The sequence below is a fragment of the Vespa crabro genome, chromosome 19 (assembly GCF_910589235.1).
Source record: "Vespa crabro chromosome 19, iyVesCrab1.2, whole genome shotgun sequence".
NCBI classification, from domain to species: Eukaryota; Metazoa; Arthropoda; class Insecta; order Hymenoptera; family Vespidae; genus Vespa; species Vespa crabro.
In genome coordinates, this window is record NC_060973.1 from 882,892 (window position 1) to 902,192 (window position 19,301).

General features: G+C 37.5%; 2 protein-coding genes across 3 annotated transcripts in view; one reads left to right on the plus strand and one right to left on the minus strand.

The window, feature by feature from the left end:
• LOC124430772 (glycosyltransferase-like protein gnt15) overlaps positions 1–12,968 on the minus strand; it is an 89,003-nt gene extending 76,035 nt beyond the window's left edge. Inside the window, exon 1 of the mRNA XM_046977779.1 lies at positions 12,855–12,968. Coding sequence (XP_046833735.1) covers positions 12,855–12,968 — 114 coding nt within the window. The remainder of the gene's footprint in view (positions 1–12,854) is intronic.
• LOC124430651 (zygotic gap protein knirps-like) overlaps positions 1–19,301 on the plus strand; it is a 203,839-nt gene that overhangs the window by 40,860 nt on the left and 143,678 nt on the right. The window lies entirely within an intron of this gene.

Consider the following 19,301-nt stretch of genomic DNA (forward strand, 5'->3'; position numbering starts at 1 on the left):
TGTGCGCACGCGTGCAAGCAAAGTTTTCTTTAACATCTTACATCAGCGTATATATCTATCTATCGTGAATGATCCGTACCAGGTTAAGGATGGATCCAAAAAAAAAAAAAAATCCGACGGAATAGTATCACAGCATGTTAAGGTAATTAACGTTTACGATCGAATCGACCTTCTCCTTTGTTGTTGCAGTGTTTAATCATTTTCCAACGTGTATCGAAAGTCGTTCGCGGAAAGGAAATATGGCCTATCTCTCGTTGGAGAGCAACAGCGGGGCTTAACTCGTTGTTCGATGCAATCGCCATGAACGATACACGATCGTCCTAATTAGGCGGTAATTAGATTCTGTTTGGTGATCCGAGCTCATGCACCCGGACGACCATACGAACTACCATGAACGAAGATACTATGCGCTACATGCCGAACGAACTCGAAAACTTCGCGGAAGTTCTTATTACTTTTTCTTTTCCTTTTTTTTGTTCTTCTTCTTTCTTCAACAAGTAACAAAACTTGTTAAAAATTCAAACGAATTCAAACGTAAACGTTTACCTCGTAGGAGGTTTCATTCTCGGATGAAAAATTTTGCAGATTTTGCTGTCTAAGAATCAGAAAAAAGTTTTGTGGAAGAAGATAATGTTCAATTGCGATGGAATGAATGTACGTATGTCGAAACGAAATGACTGAGATTCGATGCGTGAGATGTGATAAAATTGATTTCACGAAGAATGTTCAACAATTTTCAATTTATACGATCTCCGTAGAAATCGTTTTATCCGAGTGAAAGAAATCATTTTTCTTTTTGTTATGTTCAAAAAGAGTTTTTTTTTTCTTACTTTTTCTTTTTTTTATTTACTTGCGCCACGACATCCTGAATCACGGATCATCTTGGATATTAGATTACGCGGAAAATAATTTTTTTGCCTTTTTTTTTTTTTAATACAAAAATCTAGAATTATTTTTTTAGCTTTATCTCGATATTATTATAATTACTCAAGTATCTATTTTTACAAATACATTTCTTTTTCTTTGTATTTTCGTATATCTATCAAATTTGCAATATACTGAAGCTCTTTGGAATAGAAAATGAAAGTCGATCCTTGAAGAATTATAAAATTAAACCATTTGCATTATTCGAAAAAGTGAAAAATTAGCCCATATAATCAAAATTTTCTTTTTATTGTATATAAAGAACTAGCGAGCGCTTCGGTGATAATGATTAGGAAAATTTCGCTTATGTATGGATTTATGATGCAAATGAGTTAAAATATAATATATTCGAACATTTATCGACAATTAATTTGCACGTATAGAATAGTAAATGTTTAGAAGTAACAATGTTTGTAAACTTTTTTAGAAGGAGTTAAAAGGAACGTAATAAAATATCGTAAGGGTTAAGTATCAAAAGCGTTACCGATTTCTCGGTGGAGCCAACTCTGAATTCCATTGGATCTTCTTCTCTCCTCCTGTTCCACCACTCTCTACCTTCTTCCTCTTCTTCTTCTTCTCTTCTTCCAACTCCGGCGCTTTGTCCGGCCATTATTTACTGCGCTCAAGCTCGGCCGCGTAAATTATGGCGAAGTCGGCTTTCATAAATTCCAAGACGAGATACGGAGCGACAAATTCACCTCGTTCGGTCTGAGACGGGTCGCACGAGCGTGCGCGCGCGCGTCTGCTGCCTGCTTGTGCGCTTGCAGCACACACGTGCCAGACACATATATCCTCAATATAAAATGAGAGAGAGAGAGAGAGAGAGAGAGAGAGAGAGAGATAATCACAACTATCAATCGATTTGCATTTTTTTACGATTTAATGATTTATCAAAGAAACGTTTAATCGTTAAATTATTTTCAATCATAAAATTGGATATACCAATAAACTAAGTGATCTAATACATTTTAATTAATTGCATTGACTGAATGATCCTACGAAATTACGATATAACGTAGGAGTTAGATACAAACTTATCTACTAAATAGAGAGAGAGAGAGACCTTGTTAGGAAGGCCGAATCCTCTCATTCTAATAGTAAATTCACTTAAAGAGGGGGAAAGAACGAAGAACGGTAGAAGTTAGCCGGCAGTGAAACTGTCGAGGGTTCAGGATGCTCGACGAGAGAGTTACCACGGTGATACGTGGGTGCGCACTCGCGAGTCGTATGGATTTCAAGAGCTTTCGTAAAAAATTGTTAACATCAAGCAACAGGAGAGAGAGAGAGAGAGAGAGAGAGAGAGAGAGAGAGAGAGAGAGAGAGAGAGAGCGAGAGAGGGCTATTGATGGCGATGAGGTCTATGGTGGGAGGTGGATTAGGCGAGGAAAGAAGGTGAGGAGAAGCGCGGAGGTCGTGTGGAGTCTGAGTTTCTCTCTTTCTCTCTTTCTCTCTCTTTCCTTTTCTTTCTTAAAAGAACAGAACAGCTTGGAGATCCCAATCTTGCGTGGAGGCCTCTCGAGCAGTGAGTAAAAGGTGGCTAACATCTCGAACATCGTCCCTGTAATCTAATGAGCACCTGCTAGGAGCGCCGCCTACACTCTATATATAGACGATGGTAAACTCCTATGTGCCTTCGCATGTGTGATCTTCAGGGCCGTATTTATAATCCTATTGTCCTCTCATATCTTTCATTATTATTATTATTATTATTATTATTTTCCAATGTAAACGATGAAAAATATTTCAAATGAGACTATCGAAAAATAAGAAGCAAGAAAAAAGAACAACGACAACTTAAAAATCAATCTCAAGTTTCCCGATTCTCCTCTCTTAATTAATAATATCTTCCTCTACGAATCGTCAAACGTGTTTATCACGACAAAGTGATAATAAGTAATTAGTAATCGTTACGTAAGATTATTTCATTTTGTTAGAAAACAAAAACTTGAGATAAGAACGATCTTTATTTATTTGATTAATAACCTTGACGAAGGATTAGAAAAAACGAAACGTAACAAAAGGGGAGGGACGAGAAATGATAATAACAAAATAAATAAATAAAGACAAAAAATAAAAAAAAAAAAAGCAAGAGAAGAAAACGAAACAAAAACGAAAGAAGAAAAACAAAAGACAAGGAACGTGGGACGTATCGAAAAAAGAGAAATAAGAGGAGGAAGGGAAATAGAAAAAAAAAAAAAAAAAGAAAGAGGAAAAAGTGGAAAATGTACACAAATCACTGTGAACGCGTAGTACGTTCCTTTTGCCGTCTTACCGTCTATTCGACCGTTAGGAACATATATTATTCCCCGACGATATCTAGGATCCTTGACGAATGGCTTCCAGTCGCGAGAACGTGGCGAAGTTAAGAAGAAAATCGAGAGGAGAGGAGACTCGTGTCGCGCGACGGCCCTGCGCCTCCATCGTGCCATCAAACGGCTAACGTATGGTCCGACACCCGTAGATACGTATATACGAGAAGACATACGCTTGGACCCCGTAGAGAGGGGCATGGCTATATGTTATGGGGGTACAGGTGCCGGTTTAGTCTCCTCTATCTCTCTCTCCCTCCCTCTCTCTCTCTTTCTCTTTCTTTCACTCCCTCTCTTTCTTTCTTTCTCTCTGTCTTTCTCTTACTTTCATGCGTTCTCTCCCTACCTACAGACTATAACGCTGTTGTCCACACAAACACACCTATGTGTGTGTGTGTATATATATAAATGTATATATATATATATATATATATATATATATATATATACGCACACATATACACTTTGGATCTTCTCTCGCTCCCTCCTTTCTTCGTTGTCGTCCGTGAGATCTTCGTCCACGAGAGAGAAGAGTTGTTCGTATGCGTGAGGTCGCACCGAGTGCGGGTGAAAGTCTAGCGTGGGTCACCCGCCTGAACCTCCTCTTTACTTACCTCACCCTTTCCATCCTGTACGACCGAGCTTATTATATCGCGCGGATGGTCAACCTAAACTCACTTAGAATGATCCTGTTTGCCTTAGATGGTAAAACATACCGTTAAGTTGTTTCGGTCCATTAGTTCTTGTTGATTTCTTTTGACCTTCTTTTTTTTCTTTTCTTTTCTTGCTTTTCTTTTGTTTCTCGTTTATATATATGTATATATATATATATATATATATATATATATGTGTGTGTGTGCGTGCACATACATATATTTTCACGTGTTATTATATTTCTCGTAATATTTATAAATCTATAATAAATAGCAGAAGAGAATAAGAAACATTTAAAATCTCTTCTCGTTATGCGATCGTTAATATTTTAAAGAAATTCTTGTATTTCGTTGGTTAGTACGCGTTAGTTCACCATCATCGTTATTTTCGAATAAGAGATAAATTGTAAGATAAGGGGCAAAGCTTTCGATCTTCCGCGTTCTACGTGAGATATTTTAACTATTAACGGAGAGAAGATGGTGCTCTCGAATCGCGATATTGGAATCGTGCCATGTTAAGATAGATCCCCGTGCTCTCTAAATATCGGTGAAAGCCGAGTCGAGACTCGGTACAACATTGTCGCGAGACATGGGTCATCGGGTCAGGTGATACGCGCGATTTCGCTTCGTCTTCGCTAGCGCGTGAAACTCTTCTATTGGGACTTTGAAGGGGTGGGGAGAAATCGTTCCCACCCGCGACAGACGTTACATGTATCTTGCCACTTACGAGTTAGTCGTTAAGACACTCATGTGCCTTTCCCTATCGAATCTCGAGATCCTTGCAGAAGATTCTTCCGCTTCCGTTTTAAATATACGTATACGTACGTATATATATATATATATATATATATATATATATATATATATATATATGCCAACTTTTGTTATATCTATTTGTTTGTTAATAACGTTTTGATAGTTACGTTTCTTTTTTCTCTTCTTTAAATTATTGTAAATGAAACATTGATACTAAAATGAAAATCACTTATATCTGTATATTTGCCTTTTATAAGTTTTATTTCCTTTCATCGTCTCATAAAATTCATTTTTACTTGATACTGATAGTTTCTAATATTTTTTAAGTATATAGTTATATTTTTACAATTAACAAAATACAATTACATTAATATTATGTTATATTATATTAGTATAAGTAGATAATACTATCTGTAAACTTAACGTAATGTTTCTTTTTCTGTTTTGTAAATACTGAACATAATGATTTGTATAAGGGATTAACAATGAAATTTTAAGTAATACGATTTCAATCATAATTTTATCTGAATTTAGTTTGCACGTATGTATGTATGCGTGTATGTTTATGTGTACGTGAAAGAAACGGAGACAACGTTTTCACGGAACGATGCGCTTTAGTTGCGCGTAACATGGTTCATTCGCCGGCAGTCACGCGTTCGAGTCACTAGAAGACGAGAAACGTGGCATGGTACGTGAACCTACGCTGGTACGCACATTTTCTCTGTTAAATAATTCTAATGAAATATGTCTTTGCTTCTAGTATCATTACATAGGTGAAATTTTCCAAATTTTTCGAAAATAATCGATAACCGATCGTATAATAAATTTAATATTTAAAAATGACAAAAATTATCTAATGGAATAATATAATATAAATATAAATACATTAAAATTACAATATATGATATTATGAAAACAATAAGAATAACAAAATAATACAATTATAAATGACAATGTCCATTTGTATATTCATTTCGGAATAATATGATGAAACATTAGACATTATTATACGATTTGTTTTGATACGATTACCATTCATTTACTTTCATTTCTTTCCACCGTTTCTTTCTTTTCCTTTTATTCCAAAAAAAAGTAAAAAAAAAAAAAACGAAAAAGAAAAAAAGAAAAAAAAAAGAAAAAATCGAGTAAAGTTCGCAGATTCGTGCGGGAGAATCGTGCGAGCTCCGGAACGAAATAATTTAAAAGCCGAGCGGATTGTAGCGCGGTGTAATTACCATCGAGCTGCTCGAGGTTAAAGTTAAAGACGGCGATGGGGAAATGAGTCGTGTCGGATCGCGTTCGAGCTCTCTCGCGAGCGCGTGTACATAATATAGCGATAGAGAGTGAGAGAGAGAGAGAGAGAGAGAGAGAGAGAGAGAGAGAGGGAGAGAGTATAGATATAGAAAGGTCTGGCCTGACGATGATGATGGTGATGTTGTTGGTGGTGTTGGTTATGGCGATGGTATGATGATGATTGTGATGGTGGTAGTAGTAGTAATGGTGGTGGTAGTAGTAGTGGACCCGATGCTGGTGGAAGAGGGCGAGGAGGTTGAAAGAGGTGGAGGATTGTACGTAGAAGGGAGAGGAGCATTCTGATTTATGCCATGTGCTTTATGACCAGCGTGCTTCTCGCGCGCTCTTGCTGTTTAAGTTTTGTCCCGTTCGAATTGGCTTAGATGCGAATAGAGAAAGAGAGAGAGAGAGAGAGAGAGAGAGAGTGAGAGAGAAAATATACGGATCGGATATTTATTGTTTATCGTTTCACCAAATAGGAATGGTGATAATTTAATTTGATCAAAAAAAAAAAAAAAAGAAAAAAGAAAGAAATAGAAAAAAAAATATTTTTGTAATGGAAATGATGAATTAAAAATATAGTGAGAGTGAGAGAAAGAGAAATATGAAAGATGAGCTCGTGTGATACGTTTCTCGAAATGTTTCTAACCCAAATACCAAAAATTACGATCTCTTCGTGTGGCACGACGTTGAAAACTCCTTCCTTCTTCCTAGGTCTGTGTTCGTTACGCTTCGTTGGTTACGACGGTCGTCCATAGCAACGTGCAATACTTCGCTTTTAATCTATTGAAGAGTTATCATGAGAGAGGGAGAAAAAGAGAAAGAGAGAGAAACAGAAAGAAAGAAAGAGAGAGTGAGAGAGAGAAAGAGAGTTCAGACGCGTTATTAATGAATAGCACGAGGTCGTTCTAGGTAATTATCGATAGAAATAATACCTTTATTTGATTAAGAACGAAATTAATGGAAGTACGATTAAATTGATAATTATTTATTTTTTATTTGTTTATTTATTTATTTATTTTTTTTTTCCTTTCAAAGGGAGAAACTCTTTTGGATTACGTTTTTCACTTAGACGTCGAAAGTCCCAACGCGTTTTTCCTTTTTGCTTTTTTCTTTTCCTTTTTTTTTTTTCTTTTTCCTTTTTTTTCTTTTTCATTACATAAGTCAACCAGGAATTACGTATACGTGCGTAAAATGTTGTATACCAAGAGGACGATGTTAACGAACGTAATATTAAACGAGGATTAACTCGGTCATAAAAATAATAATAAAAAGAAGAAGAAGATGATGACGATGATGATGACGATGATGATCGTAATGATAGAGAAGAAGGAGGAGGAGGAGGTAAGGAAGGAGAGGAGAAAAAGGAGGAGGAGATAAATCGAATCGTTCGATTACGTTTCTTCGTCATTTTTCCTCGCTCACGGAAAACTCGTTTAAACGTGCGAAATTACTATGAGAAAGAAAAAGAGATAGACAGATAGACAAAGAGAGAGAGAGAGAGAGAGAGAGAGAGAGAGAGAGAGAGAGAGGGATTCGTGCGTGTCTGTTACTTTGTAAGATATCGCGTAAACGTCCGTCGACAAACTATCCGTGGCGAAGAAAGGAGCGTGGGTGGCGTGATAATTCATAACTAAGAGAGAGAATCCGACTTGTTGATTCTTTTTCTTTTTTTCCTGTCCCTCTTAACATCCTGACAATAATCTCATTTCTCTCAACATGAAGAATATCGATCAATCATCTATAGGACAGATTTCGATATATCTCGATCGAATGGACGAGATCGAACGAAGAAAAAAAGAATCAAAAAAGAAGAAATAAGAAAATAAAAACAAAAAAAAGAATCGTCTAACGGCAAGAAACTTTTCTCTTTTCTTTCTCCTTTTTAATTATTCTTTTTTTTCTCTTTCGCCCTCCTCTCCATATCCCACTCTTATAAATTCCACGAATAACCGAATATCATCCTATTAGGATGAAATAAATCCTATTAGGCTCCTTTTTCCCTCATTTTTCTCGATCCCTTTGGTATGTTGATTGCAAGCAACGATGCGCGTAGAAGCTCGCAGCCTCATCGCTTCGGCTGTTGCAACTATGTGACTATGCTATATACAATGTTAGGTATAATGCTACAATACGGTCTACTAACCCCTCTTTCTTTCCTTTTTTATTATATTTTCTCTCTCTCTCTCTCTCTCCTCTCTCTCACTCACTCGTTTTTAGTTTTGCATATTTTAGTTTCATATTGCGTAAGGAAAGACATTACTCGGTGTACTCTACGTCGACAATCGTTTTATATCCAAGATGAAATTAAAGTTTAAGTTCTAAATGTAAAATTATTTATCGTAGAGAGCCGTGCTGTGATAACGAACGACAACGACGACAACGACGAAGAAGACGACAACGCATCGTTTTCTCCCGGCGTGGTTTACGATCGAATTTCACTTTCTTCCCCGACGTCGAGTCCCGCGAGTTGGCATTAGAGAAGATGCGGCACGTCGGCGAACATTATATCGTGGTTTCTAAATTATCACTCGTGAATGGGAAAGAAGAGAGTGCGCGCTTCTAATCTCTTTGAGAAAATATTATAATTAACTTATGTACATCCTCCTCCTCCTCTTTCTCCTCCTATACTCGACAAATTTTGATAACCTAACTCAATTAACTTAGTCAATTATTTACGCGTATAGTTACATACATATATATATATATATATATAGACATACATGCGTACAAATAGCGCACATATACATAAATATAAATATAAATATAAATATAAATATATATATATATATATATATATATATATATATATATATATATAACGTTGAAGAGTTTTGAAAAAGGAAGAAAACTTATATCTCTAATACAAGAACTCGTTTCACGAAGGAGGAATACACGATGGTAAGGGAGCACAACCTACAGAGTGGAAGGTAAAAAGAAAAAGAAGAGAGAGACAGAGAGAGAGAGAGAGAAAGAGAAAGAGGAGGACGTGGATATCGCGACGTACGAAAATGAATGTTCGGAAAGGCATGGGGACGAAAAACTGGTTGCACCACCTACACGAACGATAGCGGACCCTTACGAGGGTTAAAGGTTAGGCCCCTCGTGACGCAGTAATCGTAATTTTCTTCGTCCGAGACCGAATGCCAATGAAAAGCGGGTTATTAATAAATCCGTGCGATCGCGTAGTGCACACACTTTGTAGTAGTTTAGTAAGAAGGTAGACGGGGCGCGGTACGGTGCAGTGCGGTGCAGTGGCGAGGAGTAAAGAAGGAATGACGAAGGGACGGGGTAGTTGCTGCGTGAAGAAACGCATATATCCGTATACACGCATGCGGATACACGTGTATGCGAGAGAAGGATGGCTTGTAGCTACCACTTCGTTTGTCGAAGAAGAAGAAGAAGAAGAAAAAATGAAACAAAAAGAAAAAACGAAGAAGAAAGAGAGGAGAAAAAAATAAGAGAAGATCACATCGATAATATGGGCAGGGAACATACTCTCTTAATACTTTCTCCCTCATTTAACTTCCCAACCCTTACTTAATTCCTTTCCATTGTCGTCTTCGTGTTTGATCCTCAAGAAGTACAGGTGATATCTTTCTTTCTCGGATTCACTCGAACACCTCTCCTCCACCCAGCCGTACTTTTTCTCATTGCTTAGCGAGTCGTATCTTTCGAGCATGTCGAGCACTTAATTCTGCCGTCTCCTAACTCTTGGATTAAAAGGGGACACCAGCGGCGGAGGTAGTCAAGTATGTATCGTATGTATGTATGTATGTATGTATACAAGACACGACTACCATACGAACTCTCATCTCTCTCCCTCTCTCTCTCTCTCTCTCCCTCTTTTTCTTCGATGAACCACCATTCGCGAGGAGTTATATTATTCCTCCCGAGTAAGTTCAAGAGATATTTTTGAGACAGAATGAAAGAGAAAGAAAGAGAGAGAGAGAGAGAGAAAGAGAGAAAATCTCTCTTCGTATTTCTAGGGAGTATATTATACACGCATGCAGACGGGAGATATAGCAAAATCGAAGAATTTTCGTAGGGAGGAAGAAGCTCGATATTGTTCGGGGGATGAAGGAAGAGATAACCATGGAGAAGGAGAGTGAGAATCTTCTTCGATTCTTTTTTTCTCTCTCTTCCTCTCTCTCTCTCTCTCTCTCTCTCTCTCTCCTTATCTCTTTTTCTCTTTTCCTCTCAATATCTTCTTTCTTTATTTCTTACTCGTTTGGTCCGAAGTCTTTGGGTCGAGAAGAAGCAGTATCCTGGATACAACAGCATCTGGATACTTCCTTGGCGAGTTTGAGTTTGGTATCTGAGCGTAGATCGGAATTCAGGTACACGGTAGCACTACCTCGAGGCGCACAGCTCGTGAACACCACCTCCATGGCTAGTAGGATCGCGAAGACTCGAGAAGAAGAACGAAGAGGACGAAGGAGGAAAGAGATGGAGGTAAAGGAGGAGGAGGAGGAACAGAGAAGAGTGAAGAGAGGAATGAAGGGAAAGAGAGAGGAGAAAGAAAGAAGTCGACTGCGAGAACGGCTGCCGTTGCTGCGATTTCAGAGCCGGCGGCAATCTCTCTCTCTCTCTCTCTCTCTCACTCTTTCCTTCTCTTTCTAGCTCCATGGTGATCTACCGTCCCGAGCCAAGCCCCTCATTAACGCCTTTGCTAAGAAATTACACGCAGTCGGTGGCAAACAAGAGCAAGAAGGTGTCGGCCGCGCTCGTTCGACTACACGAGAGACCCGTGCTATTTCTCTCTCTCTTTCTCTCTCTCCCTACCTCTCTCTATCTATCTTTCTCGTTGGTACGTTCGTTTCTTCTTGCTATGCTTCGCCTTCATCGTACCTTCTCCTTCTTCACCTTCTCTTTCTTTTTCTTTCTATTTCTCTCTCTCTCTCTCTCTCTCTCTCTCTTTCTCTCCTTCTTGTCCTTTCTTCTCTCCGTGAAGCGTGCGAAACTGCAAAGGCAATTCGATCGAGATTCTGGCCCAGATAGCGCGACCGACTCTCTCGATTCCTTTGACTCTCTTTCTCTCTCTCTCTCTCTCGACTTTATTCTCCTTCTTACCGTACCCTTTCCAAGTTACCCCTTTTTTCCATTCACTTGATTTTCATTCTTATTTCGTGAAGAACAATAGATATTTCAGACAACGTGGAAAGGTTAATTACTTTGGAAGAAAATGTTATACCATTTGGTTAATTATTATATATAATTAATTAATTAAAATTATGCAATTGATATTGTGGTAACATTGAATTGGATAAATCTTTTCTTTATGAATCTTTAACGAATAAAAAATTATCCTTAAATAGGTAGACAATTATTACCTAGGTAAACAGATAATCTACTTACCTCTATCGTCTATGATAAATTCTTGCTCTAGAATAAGAAATGACACGCGCGGCATTGATGCCTACGTACGTTTCCTTTTTTCTTTCCTTCTTTTGTCTTCATTTTTTTTATTGTTGTTGTTGTTCTTTTTTTTTTTTTTTTTTTTTTTTTTTTTTTTTTTTTTTAAGAAGAGAACACATAGAGCTCGTAAAAGCAGATCGTAAGAAGAGAACAGAAGAAAGGAGTCCGACCAAACCGTATTCCGGCTACGTCAAGTCAGTCCACGAAGAGACGTAATCTTATTAAACGGCTATTAGCTGCTCGCCGAGGCTTGTCAACATTTAGACATCTGGCAGACACGAGAACACATTCTCTTCTTACCTACCCGCGCGCGCGCGCGCGCGTGAGGGAGAGTGAGAGAGAGAGCATAAGCACACCTACGCAAGTCTCCTCTCAAGAAATGTGCGCTCGCGAGATCTACTCGTGACGCGAGAAATATCTTCGAGTATTAAAGGACTTCGTGGAATATAATATCTAATTCGTCAATTATTCTTTATATCGTTATTACATTCTCATGGATTTATCCCATGAGAATTAGGACATTCTATCTCTCTCTATATACATTATATATATATATATATATATATATATATATATATATATATATAATCAGTAAGAGAATAAAATTGAAAATACAGAAGAATACACACAATAGAATAATGTTTTTTAATATTTAATCAAACGACTTGTTCTCTTTTTATTGTGAATTTAAAAGAATTAACTTATCAGATGACATTTAAAGAAAAAAATTTGGAAAATAATTCCAATTGATCGCGATGACGAAGAAAAAATTAAACAGTCTGTATGTTCACTTTTATCTTATTATTCGATATACATACATTTGTGTTATTTCGTTACATATATATAGCTATGTATAAATACATTATATCGTGCATTAATTTGTTAATAAATTTACTTAAATTTTAGAATATCATAAGATCAGGAAAATCGATCGATCTATATATAATCGACAAGAAACACGCGTTACATTATTCTTCTTCTGATCTCTTGTGAAAAAGAGATGACGCAAATCGTTTGGTCGAATTCCAATGCGGTCTTCCCACTTAAATCTTCTTTTGAACTTTTTATTTTTCTTTCTCTCCCCCTATTCTCTGTTGAGGATGTACTCGGTGTTACGATCGAAATGACTGACATACTGACGGGAAACATTGCGACCCCCTGCTGTCGAATGTCGTCGAGTAGATCGCTCGAATGACCGATGTGGGTGAATCTTTCTATTTCGACTAGCATCGTCTTGACTAAACACAAATCAAATTGAGAGAGAGAGAGAGAGAGAGAGAGAGAGAGAGAGAGAGAGAGAGAGAGAGAGAGAGAGAGAGAGAGAGAGAGAGAAATGAAAAGTTTAGTGAAAAACTTTGAACACAATCTGTAAATCATTATGATGGTCCATTGTTAACCTCTCTCTCTCTCTCTCTTTCTCTCTGTTACTAATTCACTTTAGAACAACGTAGACCTAATGTTTATCCTCAAAATTATAAATAATTATCGTCAAACGACTCACCTGACATTCTTGAGAACTTATGATGCTTAATATACCACCTAGGGCTCTTAAGAAATGTCTGCCGTTCTGCCGCACATCATCCCACGTGACTGATGTTATCGCAAACAATTTCATCGACCGTATCTCTCTAATCAGACAAATTCCTTAGCTCCTCCGCATATTTGACTTTCTTTTTTTTTGTTTTGTTTTGCTTCTTTTTTTTTTCTGTGCATTCACCGCTTTCTTTCGTGTAATTTTCACCATTTTTCTTTTCTTAAATTAATTTAATGAACTAATTAAAATAATTTAGGTGAAATATCTAAATAGAATATTTATTATTGGGAAGCCTAAAATAAACGCAAATAATTAGATGAAGATGCCTAATTGACTGATTATGCAAGAGATCGTGCTAATCGAAATCTAAGGAATAATCAGAAAAGTATAAAACAACTAACATAAGTCTCATAGATTGTAATAGTTCTATTCACATATGTATTATTCTTATCAATCAATTAATTCATATCTTTGTAAATATGTACCTGAATGAAAGTCCAGATTTACAAAACAAATTCTGTGAAATCCGAAATAATTAAATATTATTATTATTATTATTATTATATCTTTTTGGTCTCATCCATGGTTTACGGATCTGTTTTCTTTGAAATGTATTAAACTAAATTTTAAGATCATTTCTATTGGTCTTATTTGAAGAAAGATCTAACTATTCTTCATATTTTCAGCATAACAATTTCTATTTATTATTATTATTATTATCTTTTTCCTCCCATTTTATTCAGGTTCTAATATAATTGAACGGACTTATTTCACGTCTAATCTTTTTCTTCTATATTTAAGAAAGCTCGCATTATGGTACATGTTCTTAATGTTACAACTGCTTTCTGCATTTCTTTGTGCATAAGTGGAAGTAGATTTAGTATTTTTGCAAACTATTACCGATGTTATCAGAATAGTTTATATTCGTTTTATACCATTTGCACATTCTTTGGATTTCCTTGGTTAATTTTATATACTTCCCCATCTCATATTATCATTATTATTAAGATTATTATTATGATTATTATTATAATTCTAATTATAATTATTAAGATCATTACGTGATTAAGTAATGATTTAAAGGAAATAAGAAATCAGTTGGGATATATCTCGATCTCTTCATTCAAACGTCACGATCAAGAATAATCTCTAATAGGCTTTAAACTCTCAGGATCATTTGCATTCTTATTTCGAGCGAGGAGAGCTATACCACCGGGGCAATATCGCGAAATTTATCGGGGTAACCTTCGCGATGATATTTTACGCCGTGGAGATCGCCGAAGCGAGCATACATACACACATGGTGGGGCCCACCCATGGTGGGTTGATGCCAAGGAAGGGACTCAACCTTGGTAGGGATAGCCCTTACACGTCACCCCATCCGTTTCCACGTCCCCATGGATGGTGGCCACGTGACGCGTGTGCGTACAAAGGTGGGGATAAAAACGATATAACTCGCTATTATTCTGACTATTTATATCAGTACGCCTCTGTTGCTGCGCGCTCTCTCTCTCTCTCTCTCTCTCTCTCTTTCTTTTTCTCTCTCACTCGCTTAAATCTTTTTAATATGCGCTGGTTAATGCACTTTATTAAACACGCGTGTTGTTTCATCTCTTCTCTTTCGGTTTGTTTTATTGTTTTATTTGTTTTCTCTCTTTCTCTCTCTCGGTCTTGTGTGTTATTTTTTATTTTTTTCTCTCTTTCCTTTCTGTTTTACGAACGACGGTTCTCAGAGGTCGCACACAGGAATTCTTAGGATCATCAAGGATGTTTCTTTTTTGCTTTCTTATATTTTTCTTTTTTCTTTTGTTTTTTTATCGTTATATAATTTATATAAATACGACCTTAAAGCGTTGACGTGTCCACTGACGGTGGACTGGCTCTCGTCGTACAAAATACAGTCTCGTAGAAATATCGATTTTGTCGATTATTCGTAGGAAAAAAAAAAATAAATAAATAAAAAAAGCTGTATAATTTTGTTGAACGTTAAATAACGTATGTGGTTGTAGAAGAATTAGGAATTTCTTTTTCTTTTCTTCCCTTTCACGCGGACCTTTTATCTCGAACGATAAGAGAATGGTCGGACTTTGAAAGAATTTTAAAGATACAATCGATGACGCAATAATGAGCGTGTAACGTTGTATAAAATGTATGAAATATAAAACGTTTGGCGGAAAGCGATAAAGGAAGAGGATCGCGTAACGTTCTTATCCCAGAAGCGTGCGCGCGAAAGAGAAAAAGAGAAAGAGAGAGAGAGAGAGAGAGAGAGAGAGAGAGAGAGAGAGAGAGAGAGTAAACCGTGAACGAACGAAGCGACGAACTTTACGGTCGGACCGTTTAATTTTCTGACAAGGTAAAAAGCCAATAAATAAAGCTTCCTTTCCGTTAACGAAACATTTATCCGTATCTTTTCTTTTTCATTTAGGACCGAAAGTAACGATTGAGAAAAAGCGGCGAACGTCTCGTCAGGCACCCCATAGATCAAGCGTATCTCGTACTTTACTGTCAAATAATATCACGATTCACGGGATTTTAAGAGTCACCTTCGTGAAATCGGTCTCATTTGCATATATATATATAGGTATGTATGTAGATATCTATATATGTACATATATCTATATATATGCATATGTCGTATATGGACAAGCGTCTGACCCAAAAGGGAACAGAGAATCGAGGTTCTTCCGAAAGGCGACAAAATTGATGAAAGGAGAAAAAAAAGGATAAGGGTTAGGACCTCCTCTTCGAAGATTCTTTTTATTTTTTTCTTCTTCTTTGGTGCTACTCTCGCGCTAAATGATCCACGCCAATCGAAATTTATTCTCTCGCAAATTATACGTGAATTACCGTAATTTAAGAGGAAGTGTTCGATAAAGCACGCGTGAAGGTAGATTTATACAAAATCGTAATGCTCCTGCTATCTCTCTCTCTCTCTCTCTCTCTCTCTCTCTCCCTCTCGTTTTTTTTTAAATCAGGGAACACGTGTAACAAGCAAACCCATAAGACTCTTTTTCACTTCCCTTACTTTTCAGACTACGCTATAGACGGTTTAAAAGGTTCATTTTTATATCCTTCACCGCCATCGGGGATCGTTATACTTGTTTGGATTTATAGATTTATCGCGTGCGATCTTCTCTCTCTCTCTCTCTCTCTCAATCTCTCCATGTATCTTTTTCTTTGTAAACGCTGGTATGGTATCGTAGTTTACGTTTCTTCTTTTCTTAAGGGTCCATTCTTTAACGAGCCGTTTTAAATTCGTACGCGAGCTAAAGCGGACCCTTTGTAAAGGGCCCTTTCATGAAACTGAAATATTTGTTTTATCGTGAAATTAACGCTATAATACGATTCACTCGTTTACACGGTGGATCGTAAAAAAAACATTCGTTGAGAATTTCGTTGATAATTCATCGCTATTGAATTATTCAAAGGAAGATCGAGATGAAAAAGAAAATATTGTATGGTATTATTTAAATGTACTAATAGTAATAGTAGTAGTAATAGATCGAATAATAATCAGTACGAGTACGTAAATTAAATGAACGTTTTCTGAATGAATCGAACGGAGAAAAAAAAAAGAAAAAAGATTAAAAATCAGAGGAGATAAAAAAGAAAAGAAAATAAATGGAATAAATTGGTTGCTATCGTAACATTGTACGCATGCGTACGGTGATCTTCTTTTGAACTCTTTCTCTCTCTCTCTCTCTCTCTCTCTCTCTGTATCTCTATCTCTCTCTTCTTTTATTTCTATACGAACGATAACCAAAGTATCATCGAGGAACGGCAGTGGACACACAATGCCGCGTTTATCATGCGCGACTAATGGAAAATTATCTCTCTAATTTAAATCCCTTGGAGAGCGTTCGTCCGTTCTGTTTGGTTGTGTTCGTACGCAATGCAAGACGAGAAGAGACGAGTAGAGACGAATAGAGAAAAGAGAAAAAGAAAGAAGAGAGAAAAAGAGAGAAGAAAAAAGAAGAGAAAAGAGAAAATATGGTCGTCGTCCCGTTGCTTTTCGCTCATTCGCTCATAGTTAACGGACAGAGGATATATCCGGCTAGAAAATAAAATCGGTGATAGTATCTTCTTGAGAATGAACTCTCCCACGCCTATGCCTATTCGCTGCTCATCCACCAAGCCATCTTCTTCTTCTTCTTCTTTCCTTTCTTCTTCTTCTTCTTCTTCTTCTTCCTTCTCTTAGTCCTCGTCGTCGTCGTCGTCGTCGTCGTCGTCGTCGTCGTCGTCGTCGTCGTCGTCGTCCTCGTCGTCGACGTGCGTGTGCGCGCATGCACTATCGTGTGTTTGCGCACGGTACTGCGTGCGTTCACGGGCCACGAAGAAGAGGAGAAAGAGGAGGAGGAGGAGGAGGAGGAGGAGAAGATCCAGGGTCCAAGGGTCTATCGGGGTCCGACCTGGCGACCCCGGCACGTATTCGCCACACCCGCACACCGATGCTTAGGGGCCGCTGGAGAGATCCTTAGGTGGGGTCTCCCAGGCTCCACGAGACTACCTCCTCCACTACTTCCTTTTATTTCTCTTACTTTTATTTCTACTCCTTCTACTTCTACTTCTTCTTCTTCTTCTTCTTCCACCTTTTCTTCTTTTTCTTCAACTTCTTTTTCTTTACTCCTTCTCCTTACCTCTTCCCTTTTTTCCCCCTTTCCCCTTTTCTCTTTGCTCTTCTCTCTCCCCCTACTCTCCTCTCTCTCTCCTTCCACCCCATACCCCCTTTCTTCTCCCTCATAGCGCACGCCGCTTGCATATATGTACATCGGCGGAATTAATAGCCGGTCGCCGCGAAAAAATCGCCGTAATGTGATTACGGCGCTGTCTTTCGCTCGTTCGTGCTATACTCCGAGCAAGCCCCCCTTTAACTCAACTTCCACGCTTATAGCATATCCGTGTAATGCGTTTATGTGTTCGTCCCTTCTGTTCATACAAATGTGTTGTGAGATAAAACGTTTACTTGTTCTTTTCCTTCTTCTTTTTTTTTTTTTTTCTTTTCCTCATAGATCCGAGACAAGAGGGAAAAAATGGATCGTCGGGAAGATACTCACTTATCGTAGATAATGTCCTTTTCTAAAAATCAGAGAAAGAGAATGATAAGACAGACAAGGTATATAGCTACCTGAATCTGAATGATCAACTATTGACGGTATATCTATAAATCTCGGACGAAATATTTCCGATCCTCTTTCCTTCTTTCTTTCTTTCTTTCTTTCTTTCTTTGGAGTCTTAATAGTATTGAAATTGCTAGTTAGACGCATAATCGAGTTATAAGTTTTACCACGAATGATGAAGGTGAATACCCACGATGGGAGTTCTCGAGAGTATTATACCTGTGTCTCGATCGTGCGAGAGCGTTCGCCTCTTGCCGCAAAGAGAAAGAAAGAAAGAAAAGAGAGAGAAAGAGAAAGAGAAAGAGAGAGAATGAAAGAGAAAGAGAAAGAGAGAGAAAGAATGGAAAAGAAAGAGAGAGAGAGAGAGAGAGAGAGAGAAAGAAAGAGAAGAAGCCTCCCTTCGCTACGGTTAATGAAAATGAAGCCCTTCGAAACTCCTCGACTACTGCAAGAGGGAAGCATTCCCTCTTTCCCTCTGCAATTTAAAACCTTCACGATTTTCGTGGAACACGAAGGAGCTCGCTCGTATCGCACGCGCCGTCGTTCGATTCGCCTAACGCATCGCCTCGCCGCCATGGTACATCTACGCGCTTCGAATTTCCTTCCTCTTTCGTTCCACCGTAATTGAATTCTCTCGTCTTTACAAAAGGAAAACTCGAAAAGTTGGAATTTTTTCTTTTTATGATCGACGTAAGTACTAAGGTACTAAGGTAGGTAGGTAGGTAGGTAAGTACTTATCCTACGTACTTACCTACGTATCGTCGAACGATACTATAGAAAGATCTATCTTACGACTACCTAGATATCTATTATTTTCAAGTTCGTAATGTTACTTATTTCTAATATAATGCTTATTAGAAAACGTATGAAAATGAATCGTCCTCGTGGGAGGGAATTAATAAAAATATCGACAAATATATAAGTATCTAACTATGTATATATAATATATATATACATATGTGTTTATGTATGTATGTACTTGTATGTATGCAGATATTTAAATATCCACGTATTGCGATATATCTGTTGTGAGTTATTCAAAACAGGATTTCAAACGAGTTTGCCAAGGTTCAATCGGCTATCAACTCGCAGCAATGTTTTATTAGATTTCCTTATCAAAGAAAGAAGGGAGATTATCGAGGACTGGTGAGAAATCACGAGATGACATCTTGAATGATAGAATAGGATATTATCGCGAACGTCATTTTCACGATACATATCGATAATCGAGAGACGGAAAAAAGAAAGAAAAAAAAAAGGAAAAGAAAAAAATGAAAGAGAGAAATTCTTGAAAAGA